Here is an 18,316-nt window from a genome sequence, read left to right on the forward strand (position 1 = left end):
AGGAAGGAAGGAAGGAAGGAAGGAAGGATGTAAGATCATGCCAAACTAGTTGATATGGTGTTAGGAAGGAAGGAAGGAAGGAAGGAAGGAAGGTGTTTTATTGACTATTTACTGTTTTTAAGCAACGTTCAATTATTTGGTACAAAGTTTTTATGGTTACACCACTTAGACATTTTTGCCATAATCCTCTAATATATTCTCTCTAAATGGATTAAAAGCAGAAATTTGATGCTGGGTCCACAAAAAAAGGATGTGTGAAGTTATTCATACGTTTATTTTCACATTTTAACCCTTTTAGATTTGACACATGGACACATTTTAACCCTCATTGACCCAGATATAATTTAGCATTTCCCTCTTGTAGCAGTGCAAGAATCACTCAGATTAAATTCGATAAAAAATGAGAAAGAGAATAAAAGTTACAGTTAGAGTGATATGAATTAAAAATGTTTCATTAAGCAGCAAACAGAAAAGTCTTTAAGAAAACTGAGAGTTGCAGCAGACCTCAAATACTCTGAGAGTTTGTTTCCAGATATTGAAAAAATAAACCTTGAAAAAAAAAAACTGTTAATGTAAAAGATTTCACAGGAAGTGGAGTTATGATTCACTACCCCCCACCCCCCCCCGCCCCCCCCCCCACCAGGTCCTGATCTGCAGCGACTGCTCCGTCTCTAAAGCCTCGGTGGTCCAGCTGGCTCGTCGTCTTGGCTTCAGTCCCGTGGATCTGGGGGGTCTGTGCTCCTCTCGGGACATTGAGGAGGCGCCGCTCCTCCTCTTTCCCTCCTGGGGAGCCCCCATCCTGGCCACCTTCCTCCTCTTCCTCTTTTTCTATGGCTACAACTTCCTGAAGCGCATTCTGCTGCCCTACCTCGATCATGGGGAGAACAATTTCTACCAGCTCCCCCTGGTGACGGTGAATCAGACGCTGCCGGCGGTCGCCCTGATGACACTGGCTCTGGTCTATCTGCCAGGTACTGAACCCAGCAGGGAAAGCAGGCACTTGATTCAAAGTGTAAAGTGGTCCCTGAGCAGATGTGGTAAAGTCTTTATCTGAAGTCTCCAGAGAGAAGCCGCTGAGTCAGTGGAGACAAGACAATTCTGTTTCCAGTATGAACAAACTGTTTGAATGACCTCCAGACATATTTTAAGACATATGAACACTAATAATTTGGGAATATGATCAATAATCATCAGTAATGTGGGTGTAATGACTAAGAGGGTAAAGACAAATAACAGCTACAACAGTCTGGTCAGTTCATAAAATGCAATCATATAAAATTGCATCAATAATGCAGCGTTTAAAACCAGGAAAACTCACTTATGTCATATTGCGATATTACAATATTCAGGCTCATATTGTTATATTACGATGTCTAGTCTCTTTGTCACCATATTACGATATCCAGACTCATATCTTGGTATTACGATATCCAGACTCATATCTTGGTATTACGATATCCAGACTCATATCTTGGTATTACGATATCCAGTCTCGATATATTGTCCGGCCCTAGGAAATACTCTGCTTTGTCTACAACATACAGCAGTAACAGCTCATCTATATCTATTTTCATTAGCTGCAGACACAGCTGGAACCAGCGTCTGAGAGACAGAACGTTAGAGTTCATAAGTGTGGACGCTCACATCCATATCTTTATATTTATTGTTATAGTTCTTAGTGTGGACGACCCTTTACAGAACACATTCAACACAAACAAAAACCAAAAAAAAACCCTTTACTTTGTATAGCGCCTTTCATGAAACCCAAGGTTGCTTCACAATAACAAGAAACACAGACAAAAAACACACATTTAGTAAAAGCCTGCAGGAACAACAGTGATTTAAAAGAGTCCAGAGTTGGTGCTAGGCGAACGTTAGGAGGGAGCGAGTTCCACAGTGTAGGAGCTACCACACTGAAGGCCCTGCTCCCAAAGGTTTGCCTTCTGGTGCATGGGGGGGGGGGGGGGGGGGGTGGACAGGAGGCCCAAGTCGGCGGAGCGCAGGTCCCGTGAAGGGTGGTAGACATGGTCCGTTAAGTACTGGGGTGCAACGGCATGAAGAGATTTATAGGTGAGGAGAAGAAGTTTAAAAGTGATGTGGAACTTAATTGGAAGCCAGTGTAGCTGTTTGAGTGTGGGGGTGGGGTGGGGTGGGGGGGGGTTGATGTGCTGCCAGGGTTTAGTTCGAGTGAGAACCCTGGCAGCTGAGTTTTGGACGTGTTGGAGCCTGTCCAGTGTTTTATTGGGGACCCCATACAAGATGGCATTACAATAGTCCAGACGTGAGGTGATGAATGCATGTATGTATGAGAGTCTCTGCAACTGAGTCAGAGAGTGGAGGACGCAGTCTTGAAATGTTCCTTAGTGAAGTAAAAGAGGAAACAATAACTCCACTTATTTTTTTTGTTTTGTTTTTTCAGGTCTGCTGGCGGCTGTCCTTCAGCTCAGCAGAGGAACCAAATATAAGAGATTTCCTGGTTGGTTGGACTTCTGGCTGTGCAGGAGGAAACATCTTGGCCTGCTGAGCTTCCTGTGTGCTGCCCTCCACGCTGTGTACAGTATGTGTCTGACACTGAGGCGTGCAGCGGGATACACACTGCTGAATGCTGCTTACCACCAGGTGAGACTGGACAGGTGTACACACACACACACACACACACACACACACACACACACACACACACACACACACACACACACACACACACACACACACACACACACACACACACACTGTTACTGTTGTACCCCAGCTCTGATTTTCTTTTTAAATGATAACCTCTTTTTGTAGGTGAAAGCTGGTGTTGAAAACTCCTGGGTGGAGAAGATGGTGTGGAGGTCTGATCTCTACCTGTCCTGTGGAATTCTGGGATTTGGAGTCCTCTCTCTGCTGGCTGTTACCTCTCTTCCCTCTGTGGGAAATGCTCTCAACTGGAGGGAGTTTACATTTGTTCAGGTCAGCAGATTATCATATTAACCATCAATCAATCAATCTTTATTTATAAAGCACCAAATCACAACAAAGTCATCTCAAGGCTCTTCACACATAGAGCAGGTCTAAACCGAACTCTTCAGGTTTTAATTTTAAAGAGACCCAACATTCCCACATGAGACACAGTGGAGAGAAAAAACTCCCTTTTAACAGGAAGAACCCTCAGAACCAGACTCAGAGTGGGAGAACATCTGCCTCGACCGGTTGGAGTAGAGAGGAGAGAAAGGAAAGATAGAGGAGAGAGGAAGGAGAGGAGAGAGAGGAAGGAGAGGAGAGAGAGGAAGGAGAGGAGAGAGAAGCACATTGAAGGTCCGGGACTGGAATCTGTCATCCGGACGTCTCCAGGCCCAGATTACCTGTGAGACCAGAAAGCACAGACAACTCCGGGGAAGAAGTTTAGCTTATTGAATGCATTAATAGAACATGAATGTTAATGGATATAGATGGATGGATAGAGAGAGAGGGAGGAGGAGAGAGGAGCTCAGTGCATCATGGGAGTCCCCCGGCAGTCTAAGCCTATAGCAGCATAAACTAAGAGCTCTAGGAGCCCTAACTATAAGCTTTATCACAAAGGAAAGTTTTAAGCCTACTCTTAAATGTAGAGAGGGTGTCTGCCCCCCGACCCAATCTGGGAGATGGTTCCACAGAAGAGGAGCCTGAAGGCTCTGCCTCCTGTTCTACTTTTAGAGATACTAGGAACCACAAGTAGACCTGCATGCTGGGAGCACAGTGATCTGGTAGGTCCATATGGTTCTATGAGCTCTCTCAGATATGATGGAGTCTGATCATTAAGACCTTTGAAGCATATTGTTCATATTCTGACCCATCACAGTACTTCTACATAATTAGTCTCTATGACAAACCTCTGACCCATAAATCATTCATAAAGACCTCATCAATCACCAATAAACATTTTTGTACATACCAACCAATACACTAAAAAAAGTAATGACATTATAAACAAGATTAATCTCAAGAAGTTTATCCAGTAAATTATTAATTTATTCTAATGATCAAAATTCTCCTTTCTGTATTTTGTCATCTCAAATAATTTAAACTGTGTTTTTTTTTTTGTGTGTTTTTTTCTCCAGTCAGGACTCGGTTACGCTGCCTTAACTCTCTCCATCATGCACACGCTCTTCTTCGGCTGGGACTTTGCCTTCTCTGCTGAGGCCTACCCTTACTTCCTGCCACCGGTGTACCTGCTGGCCCTCATCCTGCCCTGTGTGGTCCTGGTCGGGCGGATCCTCTTAGCTCTGCCGTGCCTGGCGTTCAGGCTGGCAAAGATTCGCAGGGGCTGGGAGAGTGCACGACACCGGCCCCCAAATACCCGAAAGGAAGCAGACCCTCCTCGAAACTTTGGTGACGTCTAGTGTTTCAGGTAGAAGCAGAAACCAATCAGGACAACCCAGAGGTGTTTCTCCTCTCTGTGAGAGTCTCTGCCATTCTGTCACTTCCTCTGTGTGTTTGAGAGGCTGCAGCCGGACTTTCCTTCTTCATACTAACCTGCGTTGTCCACCGGGTGTGTATCCGCCACGATCCGTCCTCTGCACGGCGAACTACCCACAGGGAGCATTTCAGAAGTGCAGCGTTGCGTACTCTGGGAAAGCAATCTGCCTTTTAAATTAAGTTGCCCTGTTAATACAGTAATTACGGCAGCCCAATCCAATCCAAACCAGTGCCTTTAGGCTACCGTAATTACTGTAGAAGCAACACAACTAATCAGCCCAATTTTGTTAACTTGCTCAAATTTAGTCGATTTGGTCATTTTCCTTCATGTGCACAGCTCCAAGAGGCCTTTTCGAAGCTGGAACGTGGTGCACCCGCACCCGGTGGAATCAAGGGGTAACAGGGGAAAGCGACAGTGAGCGTAGAAATGTCACCTGATCATGATCCTGATGATGTCGTTGGGTCTTGCACAGTGTGAAGCGTGCAGGGAGAACTTACTTGCAGATAGTCTAATAATCAACAAAGAGCATCACCAGGACAAATACTCAAATACAAACCAGGGACTGAAAAGAGGAAAGTTACATAGAAGAATGTTACATACAGTATAAATGAAATGGCTGAAGGACTGCTCATATGTATTTTAGACTTGGTTAAAGGTGCAAGAAGCATCCATGCACTTAAATGGTCCTGAAGGCAAAAAGAAGCAACGTCATTATCCAGAAATCATGCAACATAAACTGTGTTGCTCTATGAAAGTAAATGGCAGTAGCTTTGAACGAGAAAACAGCGTCATCTGTCTGTGGACGGGCTCACATGCACTTTCAAAGGTTTTCAAACTGTGGAGAAGGGAGAGACAGATGTACTGTCTGAGGTGAAAGGGATAGTTTACTTATCAACACAGTATGGATCTGAGCACACAGACTTGAGGATATTTTGTGTCTTTGACGTCTGTCACAAATAAACATCCATAAACACTCTTAGAAGTCGTAGGAAAAAAACGCTGCTCATAACTCAAGAACTCGCTTGAGAATCTTCACATTTTTTCAGTTTTCTTCGGTTTCAAATAGTCCTGTCACCATAACTACTTTAGTTGGATGATATATTGTATATATAATAATCCTGATAAACAATATTATTGTCATCTGAAGATCATTTTATACCACTGATATAATGATAATATAATAGCCTAAAAAAGTAAAAACACAGACTGCCATTATGGTTGGGGACAGAGTTATGTGTTATGTGCACTTCCTTTAGTTTTTTTTAAGGCATTATCAGACATCAAGTTTCACATTTCACTTTCAACTAATACATTATTCTCTGCAATCTACAATATATGGGACTGTCAGATGCTTTTTTTTTTTTGTTATTTCTTTTTTTTGTTACAGATTTTAATTCTTCTACAGTCTCCACTCAGGAGGCTCACAGTGAGGAATGGAGGACACGACTCACTGAGCCAATGTGACATGAATAGACTCTTAGCTGCTAATGTGAAGTGTGGTCATGTCCATGTATCATCCCAGCCACCATGTCCATGGGGGCCCCACATGGGTTAAATGCAGGCTACTTGGGTACTAGGTGGGTATTGGCTTGAACTGGGCAATTTTTGCGAGTCCCACATGGTTTCAGTAACATGGGCCCCACATGTGAAGCCCATGTGGGCTGACTGTATGAGCCCCATAAGGGATGTAAGTGGGCATGGGCATAAACAGGGCAAATTGTATGGGCCCCATATTGTTTCAGAAAGTTCTGGCTAAATGGGCCCCGTTTATGGTCCATTCTGATCCCACTTAGACCCCATATGGGCTACATTAGTCTCACCCACTTGGGCCCCACCTGAAACCCAGTCAGAACCCCACTTGAAGCCCATATGGGCAAACACATGTGAGGTCACCATGGAAACTGCAGACAAACCCACTTGGGACCCGTGCTACAGCCCAAATCTAACCCTTATGGGCCCACATGGACATGCTGGCTGGGATACGATAAGTCGATATATAGACATGATGTTGATCGGCTTATGGTACAATAGTTATTGTGACAGGCCTATTTTTCAAAGTGATCCAGTGATACTTTGCACATCATGATGCACTGCAAACAGGAGCTGCTAACTCAGCACACTTTTAATGATGCTAACATATAAACAAATGTAGGGAAACTATTTAGAAGTAAAAGCTGAAATACTGGCGAACCACATTAAAATGTTGCTTACATGAATCCAGATGCTGCCATATCAACCATATAACCACGATGAGAAACATTTCCGCTTTGTGTTTATGCTCAAATATTATATTAATATTGCTTTCAAGGTTATTTGCATATATTTGTCAGTTCATAGCAGCTTGCTTCTGTGCCAGACGGGCAGAACTTCAGACAATCACGAAAGTTGAGCTGTGATGTGTCGTAAAAACTTTGCACTTTTATTTGAATATACCTCATAAGAGTCTAATTGTGGTGAATTGACTTACTGCCAAGTATTAAAAGACAGAAAGAGCCTTCAATCGCTCTGTGAGGTTTGTTCGTACGAGCAAGATCACAAACATGCAGTAAATCGTTCTGGTTTCAGCCTGATGAACTTCACATGTTCATTTTGATCATAAGCATCATCAACAAGAGTGAAAAGAAGAGTCAGAAACCAGCAGATGCTTTTTATCAGTGTCAGCAGTCATTTCACAGGAGCTGAAACAGTCAGAAAATATGAATGCAATCACTCGTAAGTGCTGAAGCGTGTGAGTGTTTCTTTCACGGAGCTCGAAGTGAAAATCACCTTCAAACTCTGAACTTTCAGATCAGGTTCAAGTCTACTGAAGCAACACGCTTTACTTTGAAAGGGACAGAATTTTATAAACATTTTCATCACAAATCTTTATTTTTGTAATTATTTTTGTCTTTAAACTGTGTCTGTAGTACAGAAACACTGAACATCCAAAAAAAAAGAACATATTTTGGAGACAAGCCTATTAATTCAACATGACCAGATTTGAACACTTATGAAGCGTGATCATATTTGGGTCAATGATGGTTTTTATTGTCTCCATGTGGTTTAGTTTAAATTTAAAGGGTTAAAATGTGAAAATAAACGTATGAATAACTTCACACATTCTTTTTTTGTGGACCCAGCATCAAATTTCTGCTTTTAATCCATTTAGAGAGAATATATTAGAGGATTATGGTAAAAATGTCTAAGTGGTGTAACCATAAAAACTTTGTACCAAATAATTCAACTTGCTGTTAAAACATTTTAACAAAGCTGCCTTTAAAACTATTTTTAATATATATTTTGAATTGCTATTCTTGCCAACCTTTATTTGTTACTGAGCAGTAAACCGATAGGATAAAAGAAAAGGGACATACACTATGACCATTGGCTTTAATTGTGAAAATCAGGCATGTTTGTCACTGGCAACCGTCTACAGTACATCCAGCTGATAAAACAACGACTCAGCCTCCAATTCAAGCATGAGGCAATCCACTGAAGAACAAAGTGCCTAATGTATTAAATACACCTGCTGGATATGAGAACATCCTGTATAATGTAATGTGTTCCAATAAATCCTGTCTTTAAATCATAACGTTAATTTTGTGCTGTTTCTGGGAGACGTTTGTTCACCTCAGGTCATGTTGGAGGTTGTTTGTGCTGCTGCTCTAAAACAGCCAGGTATCCATACACACAGTAACAAGTGTTTCCTCTCTGTAGTCATTCCTCCTGTTCATACTGACTACTAACAGATCTCACTGTTCATACTGACTATTAACAGATCTCACTGTTCATACTGACTATTAACAGATCTCACTGTTCATACTGAATATTAACAGATCTCACTGTTCATACTGACTATTAACAGATCTCACTGTTCATACTGACTACTAACAGATCTCACTGTTCATACTGACTACTAACAGATCTCACTGTTCATACTGACTACTAACAGATCTCACTGTTCATACTGACTACTAACAGATCTCACTGTTCATACTGACTACTAACAGATCTCACTGTTCATACTGACTACTAACAGATCTCACTGTTCATACTGACTACTAACAGATCTCACTGTTCATACTGACTACTAACAGATCTCACTGTTCATACTGACTATTAACAGATCTCACTGTTCATACTGACTACTAACAGATCTCACTGTTCATACTGAATATTAACAGATCTCACTGTTCATACTGACTACTAACAGATCTCACTGTTCATACTGACTATTAACAGATCTCACTGTTCATACTGACTATTAACAGATCTCACTGTTCATACTGAATATTAGTAGTACTATATAGTATATTATAGTACTTTATGTAGTAGCAATAGTAGCAGTAGTAGTAGTTATTGTAGCTGTAGTGTCAGTTGTAGTACTTTTTGTAGTAGTAGTAGTACATTTTGTAGTAGCAGAAGTAGTTTTAGAAGTAGTACTTACAGAAGTAGTAGTATTGTTACAGTAATAGTAGTAGTTGTTACAGTAGTAGTAGTAAAAGAAGTAATATTTGTAGTTGTAGTAGTAATAGAAGTAGTACTTTTTGTAGTAGTAGTAATTATTGTTACAGTGGTAGTAGTAGTAGATGTAGTACATTTTGTAGTAGTAGTAGTAGTAGTATTTACAGTCTTTCTATCAGTAAATTCCCTCTTAGTGTTTCCTGTTTCTCTGTGGTGGAAGTATAGGAACAAAAAGACTTTGCTACTAAAAACACTTTAACGCTGAAACATAGAAGATGAAGATTTGACTCATTCAGACTCTGAAGCTTCATATTAGCTTCACATCAACTTTATAATCCATGTTTCTACAGAAGGAGGACTGTGGGTTTAGTCCTCCATCACTTCCTGTAAACATGATGAAGGGATCTTGTAATGGTCAGTATGAACAGGAGGAATCATTACAGACAGATAAACACACTTCATGTTCATTTGGGCTCCTGACTGTTGGTTTAAGATGCACTTGAAAAAATGTGATGCCTACTTTAAAACTAAATGAAATGAGGTGCTGCATTAAGGGCCAGCATGAGATAAATAGGCCTACAATTTGTTTTTGTTTTTTGTTTTTTAACTGTAAATTATGAAGCCCCGGATGAAGAATATAGACCTGCATGATAATGACCCCTTTAATAGATCCACACTGCAGCATTGTAGGTGCATGGGTTAATCATAAGAGCAGTAATGACGACGCGCTCGGTTATCGCTTGCTCGGGTCTTGATGGATGAAGCTTTATCGACTGCTCAGGTCTGATCACATATCAGTCGTTTCCTCACATGTGGAAACAAAACAACACATCAGCTGGACATGGCTGCTGATACAGCTGTGGTCACGGTTCGGCTGGTGAGATCCTTCGAGCACAGAAACTTCAGGCCGGTTGTGTTTCACGGAGTCAGTGTGGAGCAGACTGTGCAGGAGTTCATCCAGCTGGTCAGACACGGTGAGGAAATGTCATGTGTTGCTGTGATGCTGCTTCATCTTCCTTCCTTCCTTCTTCATGCTTTACTGTAGGAACCACGTTTAAATCTTGGGGATACACGGTGTATCCCCAAGATTTAAACTCATCCAGCATTGGGTGTATCATACACCCAATGCTGGATGAGGGGGGCCCTTGACACTGACGCTCATGGACGCTCATTATTTTGAGCTTCCAGTCAAGCTGTCATATCAAATCACCTGTTGGTCCAAAGCTGCATAAATAGTGTAGCTGAGTTGACAGCAGGTCTGTCGACACTTCAATAAGCCAAGTGTTGAAATACAAGACGATGACGTTATGGATTAAATCAGATCAGGAAATCCAAATAATTTTAGTTCAGGTGCCACAAACAGCCCAATTTGAGACCAGTAAAACAACTGCATAATCCTGTAAATAATATATAATTTTTATAATACATACTATAACGTTACTATAATAAACCATCTAGGGTTACCAAGAATACAATGTGTCCTTCAATTCAAAATCACAAGTCGATTATTTCAAGTTAGATGCCCAGAAGACTCGACTGTGTAAATAGGTGAGAATAGCATTAAGGTGCGTTTGACTGAAAAATTGTAATTAGACGTACTACTTTTTTGCAATTTTCATACTTTGCAAAGTTATCCAGTGAGTCAGATTGGACCCCTGGGTGGGCCGTACATGGTAATGGTTCATGTAGGCCTATGGTAATGGAGTGTATAGCCATCCTGAGATATAGCAGCTGAAGCAAACAGTATATCAAATAGACTCATCCACAATATTTATACACATATTTTGCATTATCTGGTCTGACACAACAGATAAAAGGCTATTACTAAACACACACGCACACACACACACACACACACACACAGAATAATGGTTCTTAACAGTACAAGTTCTTCTTTCTTGCCTTTTTCTTTGCCAAGTCAGTGACCAGGTGCTAAAAGTCCAGCTCCTTCACAAACTCAGACTGGAGTCATCAGAGAGCGCTGAAGGTCTCCTTACTGCAAATACGACTTTATTCCCAAGACATTTTTCATTTCGTCCCTATTTCCGCACGTTTCCATAAAGCTTAGGGATACGGACCAAACAGAGCAGTACCACCGGAAACCATGGGGGGGCGGTGTTGCTGTCACTAGTGAGACACGAAGACGTAATAACAATGGAGGAACTTTTTGAGGAAAGGCTGTGCCAGTTGGTTAGAAACTTTAAACATATAATGTTTGTCTTTTATGCAAGAGGAACATTATCGATATCTCCTCCACAGTCGCCATGTTTGTTTTTGAGTTGGTTGTTGTCATAAGCTTTTGACTCAGTGCTGCCCCCTGGTGGATGTATTGGTTAACATCCATGCCAACGTAAAGGACGCATGGAAGCATGTGAGCAGTGACGGTAACATCGTTTGAAAAGGACGTATAGATTTTCGTACGTACGTTGAGCATAAATGGGCCTTTAGGGTTACAGCTCTGTATCATTCTATTAGGAGCAGTGGAGCCCTCTACTGGACTTGAACTGTAATAACATACAACAGTCAATTGATGACATTCTTCCCGTTTTACATCTACACTACTCTGTAGTTTACAGTGTCACTCAAAACATGTGTTGGCGCTATCAGTCTTTCTTTTAAGATAAAATAATAATACTGATATATAAAATTATAATTTCTTGAACAATGACCTGATTTTCCCTGCATAAGATTCATTCCTGGCAGTTTGATGTTTTTTTTTCCTTAATGTTTTTTAAATTTTTCTAGTCCAGTGTGATTAGCAACACACAGCTGTATGACTGGATAATATTGAAATAATTAACTAAAATGCACATATTTTTTGATGACAAATATATATATATATACATGAAGATGAACACCTTTTTAACAGTTCAGTGTCAACTCTCTATATGCTCAAGAATATAAAGTCAAAAATGAGTTTTCAGCTGTACAACCACCCACAACTGTAAGCAAACAGTGTCTCAACTCTGTGTCTTTAACTATCTGTGGTACAGGTTTCACCTCCTGGAATAAACTAATCAGTAGCCTGTGACCTGTGCAAGTTGCACATTTTCTTACATACTTGTGGAAATACTGTTCTCCAAAAATGACAGTTAATCCATCTTTGTCTAGCTGGTAGTACTTGTTTCCTGCAGGTAAACAGCCTGAGGTGGTAGAGGCATCACAGCTTCTACCACCTCTTATTTTGTTTACTTGTTTACTACACTAACAACTATTTTCTAACTGCTTTTTGAATGTAAAAGAGTCAACAAAGGCGAGGGACCTCAGACTTTTCGGGACTATTCCAAAGCTTAAGTGCTGCTGACTGGAGAGTAGGATCTTGAAGTCTTAAAATGTGTCTGCGAGTCACTCCGAAGACCCTGGTTGGAGGACATAAGAGCTTGGCTCGTGGTGTCAGGGTGCAGAATAAGTGAGCATTAAGATTTTAAAATGAATTGTGAGATGAACAGTGCAGCCAATGCAGAGAGGTTAGAATAGGTGTAATGGTTGACCACCCATTGGACTGTTAGAAGTCTAGCTGCAGCATTATTGACGATCTGTATGCGGTCCAAGGAAGATTTGATAAGGCAGGTTATAAGAGTATTACAATAGTCCAAAAGTGAAGAAGTACATTACAATATTAACATATCCGATTGATCAATTTCAGCTTTTCACACACAACAGACCTGAGAGCTATGTTTCTCAAGTGAAAGAAACATGGTCGAATCAGCATCTTTAATGTAAACATCAACTCATGGATTGGTCAATAATAACACCGGGATTACCCAGACTAGACCAAGAAGATGAGGATAAAACACCAAAGCAGCAGTGTCTCACATATTTTCACCGTCAGAGACTGAGAGAGTCCCATCACTGAGAAAGAAGGAGAAACACATAAATGCCCACCATGTGTTTGAGCCTGTGGATTCATACGTGTTTGTCATCATCAAATGCTGCGCTAAGGTCCAATAAAACCAAATCAAACACTCTCCAGCATTTGATGCCAGTAGAGCATCATTTGAACTCTTAAGGGGAGCATTGGCGTGTAATTTAAAAAAACAAACAAAATGAAATTTAAACACAATTCATTTTAATGTGGTTATGTTCATCGTCAGAGAAAGCATAATCGCAGTAAAATACGTGGATTATTCCGATTTTACCCGCATTATTTAGAGCCAGTTGGAGGGTGAGGGCTCTCCTCAGGACTTTTTATGATTTGTGGTTGCTTCGGCCATCTTCTACGCTGTGGTCTACTGGAGAGGGGGCAGCACAGTCAGGGACAGGAAGAGACTTGACAAACTGATCAGGAGAGCAAGCTCCGTCCTGGACTTTCTAAAAATGTTCTTATGCAGCTGTGACGCATATTTTTTTGTTGAGTCATTGACTGGTATTTATTCAAATAGTCAACAAAAAGTGTAAAAACTAAAGAATGGCTGCTCTCTGAAACTTTCACTGAGGAGTCATCACTAATTTATTAATGACTGATGAGGTATTCATGTCCAAAATTATGTAATAATAGACTAATTATGAGTCGAGACTGTGAAATACTCGTATGTATGTATGTTAGTAAGGGTTAAGGGTTTCTGTTTGTTGTGGATGCCCGTTTTCTTTTCTGTAGTGTATATTAACTGCTTTTGGCTTCTAGTTTGCTGCTGTTACAAGTGAATTTCCCTATTGTGGGGTTAATAAAGTACAATCTCATCTAATGTACACGCCTGAGTCAAATTACTGAAACTCTCATAAAGGTGTGTATGTGCACAAAAGCACCTCAGAAACAACGCTTGTGGAAATTTGAGGAGTCAGAGTTCATGTTGCGTGTCGTATGTAGCAGTCACGTTCTCATGTGTTCATTATTGATTTAAAAGTAATGGAAAAGACAACAGGAAGTAAAAAACTCTTTAGATAATTGAATCAACCATATGACACTTTGCAATTATGTAAACGGCATAATCGCACCAAAGTCTTAATCGCAGTATTGTAACAGCAGAAAAAGGTCAGCACACTGTAGCTCCAGACACAGGTATAATCTAATGGGATACTCTCATGGTTTCTACTATCTTTCTTTTACACTTATATGTCAATATAGAGTGGGATTGGCACATCATGTTACTAACAGGTGACCAAGGTCTTTGTGTATTTAAGATTGCAACTACACATTCTTGTTTAGTCTAAAGAAGAGCAGGAGAAATTAACTAAACAATCCTTCCTGTTTTCCAGATATTGCAACAAGACCAGGACTTCCTCCACCTTTCAAGAAATATGCTTACGGTGTGTGTTTTTTTTTTTTTGATTTTTCATTATCTTGTGTTTCTGCATGTCTATGTTTTATGTTTATGGTTTGGGTCTGTGTGTCTCTGCTTGTTAAAGTGCTGAGTATATGGTAGAAAGGGAGTCAGGTGTAGGGTTTTTAGAACAGACTGAGACCAAAGTTATCAGTGTTAGATTTTCCCCCAATCGAGGGCGTTGGTTTGGTTGTAACTTTGGTCGAGGCATGTAAGGACTGCAGTATCATTTACACACAGTGACGTGGTAAAAGGCAACTAAGTGAGGCAACAGGTAATTATAACTAATCCTGTAAAGTGGAGGTTGTCATTGTATTTCATTTTTTCCATCCTCTTGTATTTACAGACACAATGAAGATTATCCACCAAGCACACGGAGCAAAGGTACAGCTACTTTCTGTAATAATGTCCCTGTTGCCAACTCAAAATGATATAAGTAAAACAGTTTGATGGTTATTTTCAGTACTGGTTAATCTGGTGATCATATTCTCAATTATTCAATTCATTGTTTGATCAATAAAATGAATGTAAAATGTCAAGCATTTGTCCCAGAGCCCAAGTTAAAGTCTTATTTTGTCCGGCTCAGTCGTCTTAACATTAAATATATTCAGTTCACTGTCATAGAGAACTAAATAAACCAGGAAATATTTACATTCTAGAAGCTGCAATCAGAGAATTAGTTGTTTTTTCCTCAAAAATGGCTCAAAATAACAAATTAATAGAGCTGGGTACCTTGTTTTTAAGGTATCGACTGAAATAAATTGATAGCAAGTAGTATTCAAACGTCTCCCATCAAATTATAACTCCAATAGAAAATATGACTATTTGTATGGACTTCCTCACAGCCAAATTAACACAACTGTTCTCCTATTTAATGCAATGGCTATTTAATGAAGTACTCAGTTGGTATCAGTATCACTTTAAGGGTGCTACTACTATGAGGTATCATCATTTTTTTAAACGATCCCCAGCCCTACAAATTAATGATCAAAATAGTCGCTGAATTATGAGTTGACTAATCGTTGAAGCTCTACTTTAGACATTCAAACAGGGATAATATGCTGAACTTCATCAGTGACAGCTGCTGACAAGGAGCGGTTACCAGCTCAAAGGTTTAGGACGTCAGTGGAATGAACTCCGTCATATACATTAATAAACGATGTTCAGCACAGAAATGATTAGATTGGTATTGTAGTTAATTGTAGATTTAAGCTTATATTTAGTTGAGGAATTGTGTGGTTCCCTAAAATCCAAAGTGACTTTTTTTCCTTTGGCAGACAAATGAGCTGGTGATGAGTTTAGAGGACGATGAAAAGCTCATTCTTCAAGAAGGCCTGACCCTCAGAGCTGCTGGTATTGGTAAGTTTGTCATGACTATTCAAGCGCTTTCAGCATGTACGGGGAAGTCTTTATCCTAGAATGAAACACCAGTCATGAAAAGTTATAATGTCATTTGTAATGAGGCTGGATCGAAAAAGTCAGTTCACAATTCTTATCTTCTATATATTTCTGAATCGATGTACAAATGCTGTTAGTTTGGAGTATTATGTTGAGCTGTGATGGCAGTTCAGCACCTGGACAACATGAAAAAGGTGAAGTATCTAGTCCAGGGGTCTTCAAGGTCCACTGCATCAAACATCCAGTACGTCTGCATTACATGATGACATTTCAGTACAATACAGCAGAAGGCTCTCTGAGAAGTGACACATTTGTTGTCTAGCTTAGTCCTTAAACCAGCGACTCTGTTCTAAGTGTTCATTGGTGAATTCTTAACTGCATTCATTGTTGAAAATGTTTGATTTTACAATAATTTTGCAGGAGACTTGATATAAGGACTTTTACTGGTTCACAACTTCTGTGGTTCATCTTTATGTTCTGAGGATAAACGGGCATGTAAAGTGTCATGATGATGTTTTACCACTCTTCAGTGTTGCAAGTCAAACACAAAGGCGTCAGACTTCCCTCTTTGTACATACTCTTTGTATTTTCTCAAACCACTCATACATTTCTGGCCAACGCCCATTATTCTTCTTAATCCTTGTTTTGTTGCTGATCCTTCAGACACTTAGCAGGATCAACATAATGTGTTTGCAGTCCATCATATGCGTATGAATAAACATCAACGAACTCTTTACTGTCAATGCTAGCATCGAGGACCATTCATTTCTTATGGTTCAATTCGACGGGACTCCCTGATGTTATGTCACTTCTGGTTGTTCTTTTAGATGCTACTCCTTCAGACTCCTTCAGATTCCTTCAGACTCTTTCAGACTCCTTCATACTCCTTCATACTCATTCATACTCCTTCATACTCCTTCAGACTCCTTCAGACTTCTTCATACTCCTTTAGATTGCTTCAGACTCCTTCAAACTCCTTAATACTCCTTTAGACACATTCATACTTGTTCATACTCCTTCAGACTCCTTCAGACTCCTTCAGATTCTTTCAGACTCTTTCAGACTCCTTCAGATTCCTTCAGACTCCTTCATACTCCTTTAGACACATTCATTCTTGTTCATACTTGTTCATACTCCTTCAGAGTCCTTCAGACTCTTTCATACTCCTTCAGATTCCTTCAGACTCCTTCAGACTCCTTCATACTCCTTCAGACTCCTTCATACTCCTTCAGACTCCTTCAGACTCCTTCAGACTCCTTCAGACTCCTTCAGACTCCTTCAGACTCCTTCAGACTCCTTCATACTCCTTCACATGCTTGGCACAGCAGGTTAGCAGTGGTTGTGCACAGCCATATCTGTCATCGCACCCTCCCTTTCCTATGTCCATAAAATCAACGCTTGCTTTTTCAGTTCCTAGATCTGACAACAACTTTGTTAACTGGCTGCTCTACTGCTGGAGACACAACCCTTTTTACCCCCCTCCCTTTTACTCCATTACATACACACAAACTTCTGTTGTTACACAACACACTGACACAATGACTTTAGTCTATAAATGACACTGATTTCCTTCTGCTCGTACAGGCAGAACACTTGAACATTCTTCCAAGTCAATGCATACTGAAGTGGAGTAAAAGCCTAAGTATTCTATTTATTCAGTCAATAATCAGTTTTAAATAGATTTTTAGTTGACCAATGACACCAAGAATTGGAATCGAAACATAAGAGACCCTAATGAACAGCAATACAAGCCACAGCCTCCAAAATGACCATAAAGATCAGCATCTCTTTAAAACGGTTGAAAAAATGTAATATAAACTGTGATGAAGGCAGGATTTATTGCAGTTACTGGCAACAAAGTCTTTGTTGTCAATTTATGACTGCAATCATCTCAGCCTTTGTCCTGTGTTCAAAGGTCATCAACAGCTGTTTATCAAACCAGGAAAAAAAGGCGGGATCCAGGCGTTTTCTGGCTTATATCAGTGTTGATCAAAAACCCTAAGTATTAGTTGTGCTGCACCTTGTAATATTATTTCCAAGAAATAAGGCTACAGCTTCCAGCACTAAGAGCGTAATATTGATGCTTCGCTGCAGTTTCATCACAGTTTTATCTCCATGTTTGTGTCTTTTCAGCAAATGAGACAGAAGTGGCCTTCTTCAGGAAAGAAGACTATGGTCTCTATAAAGCAAATCCACACACTGCATGGTGACCAGATGAGATTCTTAAAGGACAGAGGTCAAAGGTCAAGCATGCCGAGAACGAAAGGAAAACAAGATGATGATGCCATGCCATGTTTAATTTTTGGGTTTGTTTTTAAAATCGTGGCCTGTTATCCACCTCACTGGTATGCCTTTTTTATTTCTGTTTTTATTTTCAGTTTTTTTTTATCCTCTGGTATTTGTGACCATGGACATTTATTTTCTATATGTTGTTTTACAATATTCTGAATAAAGTTTTCTGACAGCTGACATTTTTTTGAATGTTGTTTTTTTATTAACTCTTTATAGGACACTCACTGAAAGGGAGGGAGAAAGGAAGGGGGGAAGGAAGGGATGAAGAGAGGAAGGGAGGAAGGAGGGGAGGAAGGAAGGAAGGAAGGAAAGGAAGGAAGGACGGAGGAAAGAAGGAAGGAAGGAAGGTAGGGGGAGGAAAGAAAGAGAAGGAGGGAGGGAGGAAGGGAAGAAAGAAGGAAGGAAGGAAGAAGAAAGGGGGATGGAGGAAGGAAAGAAGGAAGGGAGGAGAGAAGGAGGGAGGGAGGAAGAACAGATGGAA

General features: G+C 40.3%; 2 protein-coding genes across 2 annotated transcripts in view; both read left to right on the forward strand.

Annotated features, from left to right (window-relative positions):
- The window catches only part of steap3 (STEAP family member 3, metalloreductase), an 8,013-nt gene extending 3,512 nt beyond the window's left edge, over positions 1 to 4,501 (forward strand). The window contains exons 3-6 of the mRNA XM_053328098.1: positions 644 to 971; positions 2,420 to 2,619; positions 2,791 to 2,955; positions 4,083 to 4,501. Of these exons, the coding sequence (XP_053184073.1) occupies positions 644 to 971; positions 2,420 to 2,619; positions 2,791 to 2,955; positions 4,083 to 4,364 (975 nt within the window). The 3' untranslated portion in view covers positions 4,365 to 4,501. The remainder of the gene's footprint in view (positions 1 to 643; positions 972 to 2,419; positions 2,620 to 2,790; positions 2,956 to 4,082) is intronic.
- A 5,181-nt stretch (positions 4,502 to 9,682) lies between these two features.
- c11h2orf76 (chromosome 11 C2orf76 homolog) lies at positions 9,683 to 18,019 on the forward strand. The gene is made up of 5 exons (XM_053328104.1): positions 9,683 to 9,858; positions 14,081 to 14,131; positions 14,492 to 14,529; positions 15,423 to 15,504; positions 17,677 to 18,019. The coding sequence occupies exons 1-5, from the start codon at positions 9,726 to 9,728 to the stop codon at positions 17,751 to 17,753; spliced, it is 381 nt and encodes a 126-aa protein (XP_053184079.1). The 5' UTR covers positions 9,683 to 9,725; the 3' UTR covers positions 17,754 to 18,019.
- The last annotated feature ends 297 nt before the right edge of the window (positions 18,020 to 18,316 follow it).

Source organism: Scomber japonicus, chromosome 11 (assembly GCF_027409825.1).
Source record: "Scomber japonicus isolate fScoJap1 chromosome 11, fScoJap1.pri, whole genome shotgun sequence".
NCBI classification, from domain to species: domain Eukaryota; kingdom Metazoa; phylum Chordata; class Actinopteri; order Scombriformes; family Scombridae; genus Scomber; species Scomber japonicus.

What these genes read in the sequence shown, in the direction of transcription:
- c11h2orf76 (XM_053328104.1), top strand. Translation starts at nt 9,726, where the DNA reads ATGGCTGCTGATACAGCTGTGGTCACGGTTCGGCTGGTGAGATCCTTC. An exon ending in CATCCAGCTGGTCAGACACG is followed by an intron (nt 9,859 to 14,080) that starts GTGAGGAAATGT and finishes CCTGTTTTCCAG; the next exon opens with ATATTGCAACAAGACCAGGA. An exon ending in CCTCAGAGCTGCTGGTATTG is followed by an intron (nt 15,505 to 17,676) that starts GTAAGTTTGTCA and finishes GTGTCTTTTCAG; the next exon opens with CAAATGAGACAGAAGTGGCC.